The 11,486-nt window shown below is 39.3% G+C and overlaps 1 protein-coding gene across 1 annotated transcript; it reads right to left on the bottom strand.

Annotated features, from left to right (window-relative positions):
* Nucleotides 1–361: 361 nt before the first annotated feature.
* LOC105930924 (protein shisa-5-like) lies at nucleotides 362–8,564 on the bottom strand. The gene is made up of 4 exons (XM_012869371.3): nucleotides 8,395–8,564; nucleotides 5,804–5,946; nucleotides 3,903–4,046; nucleotides 362–2,726 (listed from the first exon to the last, which is right to left on the bottom strand). Exons 1-4 carry the CDS (start codon nucleotides 8,397–8,399, stop codon nucleotides 2,587–2,589), a joined length of 432 nt encoding a protein of 143 aa, XP_012724825.3. The 5' UTR covers nucleotides 8,400–8,564; the 3' UTR covers nucleotides 362–2,586.
* Between the last annotated feature and the right edge of the window lie 2,922 nt (nucleotides 8,565–11,486).

The raw sequence follows: 11,486 nt of genomic DNA on the forward strand, positions 1-11,486 counted from the left end.
GATAAAAATCACAGAATAAATGACTAAATGCAGAAGAACTAAAGCTATAGAAGATTAAACTCTCTGAGACAGCAGAGTGAAAAATATGGCTATTAAAAATATAGAAGCGGTCGAGTCTAATCATTTCAGCAGATATTTATGGGGAATCTACAATTAACCAAAATGTTTGCACAGTAGGAACATACTGTATTTCACACTAGGCTATAGGAGGAAAAGAGGTAATTGAAATCAGTCAACAGTCTTTCTCTTATAAGCCACTTTACTTCAAAATGTACTTTGTAAATTTTAGACTGAAGATAAATGCACTTGTGAAACCGACTTCCTGAAAATTTACATTTATGCCAAATCAAAGCACAGCAAACACTGGAAAAATTTTATTTTATTTTTTTTCAAAATAGGAGTTTACTGATGAGCCTCTGCAGAGTTTATACATATATTCATCCGCCAAACAGGAATAATACTACCAAATATGTACATCATGTGATCCCAACCTAACTGAGCACCATGCAATGCATTATTAAAGTGAACAAAACTGTTACTGAGTTTAAAAAAAAAAAAAAAAAAAAATAGAGTCAGAGACGCCCTCTGCTAGGCTGGGCACTCGATGAGGCTGAGTTTAGGTTAGTGTCTACGGTAGTTTTTATTGTCAACTTGTTTTTACATCCAATGGAAAGAGATATTGTAATCTGGAAAAGAAAAAAAGAAAAGAAAGATCTGCTACATACAGGAAAATGCTAGACTCAAACTTAATGATAAACATTGAAAATTTCTCCAGAGGCACATCAGTTCTAATTTAAACTCACCCTAAAGTGAGATTTCCAGGATAGTGTCCTAACATAGTCCACATGTTTCACAAATTCTCACAGAATGCTTCAACCAGGGGCCTCATGCATTAACAGAGTGCAGCTTTAGTACTAAAAGTTGACAGTGGGGAGAAATTTAGAAATTTGCAGCACACAAAAACCATCAGATGTATAAAACCATGCCTAGACATGTCACCGCAGAGATTCCCTAGATAAATCCGGATGTACGGGAAGTATTGCGTACATTCACATGTGTCTTGACCCGCCCAGTTGTGCAAAATTGCCATTCCAATGCCTACTGTGAGCATGGCTTCCATGAACACAGCTTTTCCACTCTAAAGCTGAGCAATCTGAGTGTTTTAAGTGGAGTCTAGACGAGCAAAGACTCTAGACTTGAATGATTTGGTTTAATCGTTTTGCTGCAAACCCCAACAATCGCAGAATGCATCTTTTGTGGCACACAAGCTAGAAAACTAAGTTAGCTTATTTAAGATGATTATTTGAGATGCTGTTTATATATATAGATATATACATATATACATATATAGATATATACATATATACATATATACATATATATATATATATATATATATATAGGATATTAGCTGCTCCTAAGGTTGCGCACTTCTGGACTGAGATGTCTGATGTTTCTCCAGGTAGATGAGCCACTACTGTTGTCTTCACCTTCCAGGCTCATTCTAGTTCTTCCCTGAGCCCTTGGTATTTCTCCAGTTTCTCGTGCACCTTTTTCCTGATCACTCAGGATGGCCACATCGATCACAATGGCTGTCCTCTGCTGCTTATCAATGATCACAATGTCCGGTTGGTTGGCCATTATCATTTAGTCCAGACATTGGTCTGCAGGCACCCGCCCGGACTCAAGACGGACTCCGTGCAGACCTCAATTTTTACGACTGCGCACACTGTGTCAAACTATAAACTGCTGGGCGGGACATCAAACTGTTTTACATGTCACAGAGCGCTTGATGCACTAGCTGCTCCAAGCAGGCTGACAAGTGTGTGGTGAGTGCCTGCTGGAGAAGAAACGGCTCCTGGCCCTCAATCAGCTCATCAAACATGCTACTATCCATTCCACCGCTTCGTCCCACTGACAGAAAGTGTGGGATATGTAGGACTTTGTCACGAAAAATGTAAGCAATTGGTACGCTTGACTATGAAGGGTAAGATGTAAGACAGTATGCCCGAGATTGTGGGAGTCGTATCACTTTATCTGCAGAAAAAATATAAAACAAGCTGGATAAACCATAAATAAGTTTATCTTTTTCACCAATGCCTGCGCTCCAAATATTGCTGAGGTGTTTATTTTAGTTGCCTTAAATCAGCCTGTACTTTCTAGTGAGACATGTACGGCACCCTAAAAAGGGCATCCATTCTGGGCACCCCACTCAGACTTTCCTGGCTCCTCCCTGCCCATACTGCATGCTTGGAACAGCTTAGGGATGACTGTGCGCATTTACATCTACACACGACAAAGACAGAGGAATATTTGCAGTTTTCACCTGACTCTTTTCAAATGTGTAACGTTATTCTTTGGGGCTAAATATGATTATATTATTTTGTACTCATTTTGTTATTGTCGAAAGTAAAAGTTTGCGTAGCTAGCACACAGTTTTACAAGTCAAAGATTCCATGCGTCGTTCATTTTTGTACATCCCAAGTTGTGCGTTAAACACTCCACTGCATGTATTTTGTGCAGAGACACGCTTTAGACACGAGGCCCTTTGAAATATACAGTTTGATTGAGTAAACAGCTTTCAGCTTAGTATTGTGGTCCATAATATGAGGGGTTGTAGGGTGACTGTACACATTCATCTGCAGGCGAGTAAGGCTGCTTGGGAGGAGTCAGAGGGTACACTGGCTGCCCTGGCGCGAAGGGAATTGGAGGGTATGATGGAGAAGCTGAGGAGAAGAAACAGAGTTTTTATTTAATCTTTTGAAAACATAGATAAACGTAAAAGAGATATTTCTCAGTCGTGCATTGCAATTTTTTCAAACTTGTGCATAGCTTGTCCAAAGTCCAATGTAAAAAATGGCCGACTTCATCCTTATATGTTATAATGCGGTCACACATTATAATGCGGTATAATGTGTGACTGGAGCAACGGTTCATGTTTTGTTTTTAGCTGCTTGAAACAAGCAGCGAACGGCTTCACCCTGGAGTCAAAGCCAGAACACGATACTGAGGATTTATAGCCTCAGACCATCATGTACCTGATCTTCTGAGATAAAACCGCAGCTCAATAATGCAACTCTCTATTGCTCGTTAACAGATGTGCATGGGTCACTTAACAGAGGAAGATCTGTTTTATTATTTTCTGAAAAAAGTGCAATCTTTGCAAAATGTGTAGCTACCTATAAATAAAATAAATGGAGATGTTAAAGTTTACCTAAGAAAAGGTTTTTCTCTTGATAAAGAAGAGAACATTTCAATTCTATGTTGTAATAATAAACACAACATGTACTTGATTATTCAGCATATTTTGAACATCAATCCATCAATATTTCTCGGCAGAATGTATAATAAAATTAGGCAATAACATTAAACATTGTAGCTACTCTCATTATTACATTTCTAGGTAGGACATATGATATTTTAATTCAAAATTACCTCAGCAACAGTGGTGTCTAAAAGAGTCTGGATGTAGTTCATGGTTTTTAAATGATTATAGTAGATGCAGGGCCAGCCCAAGGCAAAGACAAACTAAACAACCACTTAGTGATTCCAAACTTTTGTCCAATGGGGGGTGCATCATCACAAGCATGTTACCCTTCACACTTGTGATGCATGAAGGGTAACAAGCTGAACAAAATATTGTAGCTGTTTTTACACTAGGCCATTGTACTACTTAAACTAATGTCGACACCAGGAAAGATCTGTGGCTTTGCCAGTAATTATCTGGATTTATTGTTTGATTCAGATGGAGTTTGTCAAAGAAATTTACAGCAAGTAAAAAATTTCTGATCTCCAGAAGGTTTAAATTCCTTTTTAGTTGGGATCTATAACAGTTATCTTTCTGAGTCAGTATCACAGTCAGCATTTGAAAAGTGGTTTCGTAACAAATAAAAAAAACTTACCGCTCTCCGTATATGGTGGTGGCGGGGCAGTGGGCAGCGGCAGGCTCTCCTGTCCCGGCACTGCCTGATAGCTCGGGGGAGGTCCTTGATATCCATTTGGTGAGTACGGAGGTTGGGGCATGCTGACTACAGTGTTTGTTACCACTGGAGAAAGTTAATAAATTTAGTTTGACTGTTTAATGATCTGCAGATACGTTTTCTGACATAACGTCACATTTTGACACAGCAAAAGACTTTTGTATGACGGAAAACAACAAAGAGGTGCAGACAAATTTGATGGATAAAGATTTTAAAATGTCTGGTAGAGCAATTCAAACTGCATGGAATTTATTTCCATGTCACAACCAAAAACTCGTAAGTGCTTTATCTGGACTTTATGTGATGGTTCAACACAAGGTAACCTTTAAAGTGAAGTGTGAAGAACACGACACAAAGTTTTAAAAATTTCTCATCAATGAAAAAACAAAACTCAGTTTTAACTCAATATAGCACTTTGCAGAAGCTCCGATTACATCTACACGCATTTAGAGGTGTGCTTCTACCAGCTTTACTCATCTAGAGACTGAGATTTTTGTGCATTCTTCATTGCAAAATAGTTCATGCTCAGTGAGATTGGATGAAGCTGCTCTGTGAAAAAAGTTTTCCCACAGACTCAAAGTTGAATTTTGCTCTGAATATTGATTGGGCCATTTAAACACCTAAATATGCTTTTTCCCAAACCCTTCAGTTGTAGCCTTGGCTGAGTGTTTAGGATCATTAGCCTGCTGAAAGGTGAACCTTAGCTCCAGAGCCATGTCTTTTGCAGACTCCGAAGGAGGAAATGAACTGGCCGCGTAACGTAAGCGACACAGCGGAAATTTACACCTGACGCTGCAAAGGACGCTCTGAGGCTGTTTTGGTTTTTTTTGGCGCAGAGAAAATGGAAGAACACCAAGTAGAAGGAGCACCTTGGACTTCCTTATCCTAATCGGAGGCAACCGGACTTTCAGTCAGAATGTCCTGTCGCCTCCAATTAAACTGATTTAACTGAATAAAATGAAAAGTTACCTCCACGTAGGACACACATATGCTGCTTTGATGTTCTTATACGCTGCAACGTTCTTATACATTTAGCTTCATCTATCTGACCATTGACTCTGAGCTCTACTATTTTCTGATAAAGGGAAGCATCCCCACAGCATGGCACTGTCATCACTATATTTTAGCATGGGTCAGATGTTCTCAGGGTGAATTGCAGTTATTTTTCTTTACATTCAAAATATTTGTACATAGGCCAAAACGTTTCTTCCAGATGTTTGGGATTTCCTCATCATGGCTTTTGGCATACTGCAAACAAGACTTATGGCTCTCTTTCAACGTTGGCTTCTAGGTTCTCACACCTGAATTGTGGATCTCTGCAGTTCCTCCAGAGTTGTAGTGAGCCTCATGGGTGCTACACAGATTGTTGCACTTCTTGCCAAGCTTGTCAAGTTGGTTAAAGGCCATGCCTTCGTAGGTTTGAAGTCGTGGCACTTTCCATTTTCACACAAAAGATTGAACAGCACTTCATTGGATGTTCAAAGCTTAGGATGTTGTTTTTAGCCTAAACCTGCTGTCAAGTTCTTCATGACTGACCTGTCTGGCTTGTTCCCTGGTCTTCGTGGTGATGTTTGTTTACCAATTTTCTACAAGAAATCTCTGAGGGCTGTATTTATGCTATGGTCAAATCACCTTCTCTTTACAAGCCAGGTGACACCTGGAGTCTTACACTTTGATTTAGGGTTATTAGAGTAAAAGGACCTTAATGCGGTTAAAACATTACAGAATATGATGAAGCTTCTGCAAGGCACTGTCTCCCTTATAACTTTGCAGTACTAAAACCTGTTTGCATAAGATAAACTGAAGGCAAAAATGTGGCTTACCAATCTGTCTTTGGTTGCGTTTTCGACACTTCTTGTAGCACAAGCAACATGGAGCGATGCAGCAGACGACAACACACACACAGATGATGATGATGGGAATAACTGCACCAAGAATGGCTCCCAGTAACCTACCATAATAGTAGCTTCAAAAAAGAAAGGAAGCTATATTTTAACAACTTTTGAAAAGTCAATGTTTACTCTTAGTTCACACTATGAATTATGTCTAAACATTTGGATTTAGGGTAGAAAAAACAAAAGCACATAATAAGCTGGACAACAAATATGTTTGGACATATGTGCTATTCTTCTCTTATGTTTTTTAACAGAAACATGGTTACATGAATTCAATGACGCACCAATTCCGTTAGAGTCAACACATCCAAACTACAATTTTCTTTGTGTGAGCAAGGGAAAGGTGGAGGAGTGGCCACTTTGTTTAGTGATTCACTTACGTGTAAAAAGGTGCTTCTGGGAAAATTTGACTGTTGAATATTCAGTTATCCAGATAAATTTTACACTTGATCATCACTAAGAGTCTAAACATTTCCATGGTCAGTGTAACTGATGTTGCCCTATCTGATCACTGTTCTGTTATCTTTGAAAGCATAATTTCCTATGACTCAGTAAGCCAAAGAGACATCATAAGAAACCGCATCTTTAAGGACAATACCACTGAAACCTTTAATCTAGCTCACTCTTCTACTTCCACTTTGTCTTGTAACTCAATAGATGAACTAGTAGATAACTGTCCGTCTAAAGTTTCAGACATCATCAACTGCATTGCTCCAATTAAAGTGAAGGTTTTCTGGGAAGAAAAAGTCTCAGTGGGGAATGTTCCAGCAGTTAGAAGTGAAAAACGAAGTATCGAAAAGCTGAACGCTGGTGGAGAAAGAACAGACTCCAGGTTCACCATGACATCTATAAAGAGAGACTTTATGACTTACAACTGAAAAATACAAGGGAATCTTTCTTCTCTGAGATCATCACAAAAACATTTAATAATGTCCATACCTTATTTGCCAGAGTCAACAGGTTAACTAACCCTCCTGTGACTGTGGCATCTGAACTCCACCAGGATCTGCAAAGAGTTTGTTAACTTCTTTACTGAGAAAATCCAAAAGATTAGAGGAGCAGCCTTTATACATATCAGGTTCAGCACCCAAGTGGTCTCCAACTAGAAATGATTTTGACAAAATGTCCCAATTCAGCCAAATAAACTACAAAAGCTTAGAAGATAGTGCTGGTATTATTGGACCTAAGTGGAGCACTAGACACTGTCGATCGCTCCAAATTGTCAGAGCGCCTGGAAAACTGAGTCGGCCTTTATGGGAAACCCATCGACTGGTTTAAATCCTATTTAAAGGACAGGGACTTTCTGGTATCAGTAGGTAACTTTACACCAGAGGCAACAAAAATCCCATGTGGGGTTCCCCAAGGTTCCATCTTGGGTTCCCTCCTATTCAATATCTGCATGTTCCCTCTAGCTCAGATCATAAAAAAACAACAACATCAGCTACCATTACTATGCAGACGACACACAGCTCTACATCACCATGTCACCAAGTGACCATGGACCCATTCAACCACTGAGGAAATGCTTAGAAGAAATCAATGCATGGGTGTGCCAATTTTTTCAGTGGTTGAATAAAAACAAAACTGAAGTATTAATTTTTGGACCAAAAGAGGAGTGATCAAGAGTCAGCACACAACTTCAGCTGCTTTAGCTAGTAACCTCTAATCCGGCCCGAAATCTGGGTGTAGTGATGGACTCAGAGCTAAACTTCTAAAAGTTTACATCTAAAAACAATTACAAAGTCAGCCTTCTATCACCTGAAGAACATTTCCAGGATTAAAGGACTAATGTCTCAGCAGGATCTGGAAAAACTAATCCATGCGTTTATCTTTAGTCAAATCAATTACTGCACCGGTGTTTTCACAGGTCTGCCTAAAAAGTGGATCAGACAGCTGTAGCTGATCCAGAACGCTGCTGCCCGCGTCCTCACTAATACTAAGAAAGTAGAGCGCATCCCCCCAGTTCTAAAGTCCTTACACTGGCTCCCTGTATCTCAGAGAATAGACTTTAAAATATTTGTTAGTCTATAAGTCACTGAATGGCATGAAAAGCACTTCTAATTGTCTTGTTACTGAAATGTGCTTTACAATTAAACTTGCCTTGCATTGCCTTCTAGAGTCAAACAGTTAGTTTTGTTTTTGAAACAATACTTATTATTGCAGTCACCACAGCAATGCTTATCACACCCCTGAGATTCATGGAATTTATTGTTTCAATCCTAATACTGAGTGTTATCTGCTGTAAAACACAGAATAAAAAAGATTTCGGACATTTATGGAAAGAAAGATGCTGCAGCTACTAAAGTGTAACACTGACACCAGTAAAAAACTGACAAAGAGATCTGGCAGATAAAAACATAACAGTTTATTAAAGGCTAATTATCTGCACACTGTTATATAGCATTTAAACTTTGTAGCTGGATCTTAGTTTCACTTTGTGTTTCCTGTCATGTGTGTAAGGATTGTCCAAAGTACAAAAACCGACATGAATGAGAAGTAAATGAGAAAAGAGAACTCACCTCATATTAAAGGTACCAGAAAACACCCAAAATCTTAACCTAAACACCTGAGGTGATTGCCGTGAAACACACTACCGAGGAAATAAGTTGGACTTGCAGTATGATACTGTTGGAACCTGTATGTCCCACCCACTAACAACAAACCAAACAGCATTCCTCAACACATGGAGAACACTTCTCAGAGTGAGGTGGTAGGGGAAGGGCAAAACATCTAAACTGGTCAAATTGTTGCCATTCCTTTAGATCTTGGTCTTTTAAAATTAAAATTAAAGTTTGAAGGGTTTTTTTTCCAGACGATTGAGACCAAGAAGACTGAAATGAAACTTTTAGAGCAAGCAGGGTGGGGAAAAAACTCACTGAACCGGTTGAGTTGTCCAATGAAAGAAGCATTTCATTGGACAACAGCAGAGATAGAATGGCTCTGATATACAGATTTTCTATTTTGATTTTTTTCCCCCACACATTAACATTACAGTCTTTATTAGACCACAGTATTTCACCACTTTAAATCAACATATTATTTTGGAACATCTATAGGGACTTATACCATAATATTGCTGTATTTTGTTGAATAGACGCTAAATAAGTCTTATAAGATTGGCCAAAGAACAAATAAATATTACATGAATGTGTATTGCCCCCACAATATAGGAGTATTTCTGTTTCTTCAACTGAATTGCGAGAATTATTTTTCATTGCAACAACACTTTATTACATTTACAACAAAACTGACCATAAAACCTGCTGGGATAAAAACTCGAGCCACAACCAGATTCAAGCGTTCAGGGGTTTTTTCCCCCTATTGTGCAACATGTGATAGCAATAAATGACTCCACCCAGATTAGCCCTAAAGCACTTCATGTATCCACCCAGTCTCAACAGATCTCTTCTCTTGTAGTTGAGCATCTGAAGCTAATCCTACAGCATCTCCATCATAGACATAGAAGGCAGCTTTTTATTCCCCAAAGAACAGCATGTTTAATGTTTTTTTCTGTCTGTTTTTTCAGGTCTGCAGAACCATATGGCACCGGTGTCACCGTTTTCTACCTCTCTTTTAAAATAAATATATATTATATATAGGTCAGTCAGTGCTAAAATATTCTTCCCAGAATTATCTTGATAGCAATTGATTTAGTTTGATTTGTCATTAAAGATGTATAAAACACTGGCAAAGGCAAGTTTTATTTCATTACACTTTTCTGTAACAAGACGATTCAACATGTAGACGATCCAAAGCGCTCTAAGGGAGGTTAGATTTCCATCAGAAGTTATAATGATCAGGAACGTGTAGAAAGGTACCCATCACCAAATTGTATTAATAAAATAGAAAATCAAACAGTAGGATATCATAAACTAACATGTTTTTATTTTTATATGGGGTTTAACATGCAAAATCAACTTTTCTGAGCTTTTAACTATGTTATGATTTTTGTCCTTCAACAAAATCATGCCCAAAGTAAACCATCAGAAAACAACTATTTCATAAGAAATTACTCTGTGGCGCCAAAGGCAATATTTAATCACATATATTGTTGACTTAAAAAAAAGATATAAAACCTTAAACTCAATTAGTACACACTTGCTAAAACAGTTTAACCCAAATGATCAATGAGTAGCGAGCGGACAGAAATGTGCCAGCACAGTTCCCCGCTGTGCTCCTGTACTGCAGGTCAGCTTGTCAGAGACACAGCTTCGTGTCCTCACATACTGCAGGCGACCAGTGAGATAATCCAGTATCCACTGGGACAGGGGGTGGTCCACTCCTGACCGCTCCAGCTTGTCTATCAGAAGTCATGATTGAATGGTGCAGAAGGCACTTGAAAAATAAAAAAGAATTGATCCTCTTTTTGCTCCCAGGATTCTCCAACTCGTAGCAGGTAGATGTTGCCAGCCTGGTAGGCAGACCGCAGTGGAGCCAATGTAGTCTTCACTAGTGAGAGAAGATGGTAGAGGATCAATCTCTCGAAGGTCTTCATCAGATGCAATGTTGGCGCAAGCAGCCTGTAAGCTGTTGAGGTCCTTTGGGTGTGTTCTTAGACACTGGTACCACACAGGATGTTTTCCACAACTGTGGTACTTCGCCCAACTTTAGACTGATGTTGAAGATGTGTCCAATGACATCACACTTTATTATTTCATTGTTATATCACAATAGGGCTGCACAGATGATAGCACTGTTGCCTTGCAACAACATGGTACTGGGTTCAAATCCCACCCTAGGGTCTTTTCACTGGGTACTCCAGCTTTCTCCCACAGTCCAAAAGCAGGAGAAGGTGATTGGCTGCAATCTTCCATCTCTCCAGGACCTGTACGCCTCCAGGACTCTGAGGCGTGCAGGGAAGATTGTGACTGATCCCTCGCACCCCAGTCACAGACTATTGCAGACACTTCCCTCTGGCAGGAGGCTGCGGTCCATCAGGACCAAAACCTCCCGCCACAAGAACAGTTTCTTCCCATCTGCTACCACCCTTATCAACAAGGCCAAGAGCCGCCCGTGACACTGGACACTGCCTCCCCCCGTTCAGGACTTACAAGCTTCTGCGTTACATTAATGCAGTCTACTGTGTGCATATAGCTTCTGTATATATATCTATTCTATTTTATTTTGTTTTGTCTGCACTATCAACACCAAGTCAAATCCTTGTAAGTGGAAACCTACTTGGCAATAAACTTGATTCTGATTCTGGGTGCTGCCCATTGGCAGTCAACTGCTCCCTAAAAGGGATGGCTTGAATGCAACGTACAAATTTCACTAGAACGTCATATGCTCCAATGAGAAATAAAGATGATTATGATTATCTCCCTTTCATAAGTATCCTAATTAGTGAACACAGTCCATCTGAGTGTAGATGTAGTAAATGGGCGCTCACACTCAGCCTGGTTCTGCTGGGAGGTTTCTTTCTGTTTCTACTGTTGCTACATGCATACTCAGAGGGATTGCTGCAAAGGGATTGTCTCGATGATTTGACTGAATTGACTTTGTAAAGTGCCTAGAGATGACATGTGTTGTGAACTGGTGCAATATAAATTAAAATAAATTTTGTGTCATTTAATATCAGTATAAATCTAGCTATTTTGTAAAGGTCTCAAAG

The sequence above is a fragment of the Fundulus heteroclitus genome, chromosome 20 (assembly GCF_011125445.2).
Source record: "Fundulus heteroclitus isolate FHET01 chromosome 20, MU-UCD_Fhet_4.1, whole genome shotgun sequence".
NCBI classification, from domain to species: domain Eukaryota; kingdom Metazoa; phylum Chordata; class Actinopteri; order Cyprinodontiformes; family Fundulidae; genus Fundulus; species Fundulus heteroclitus.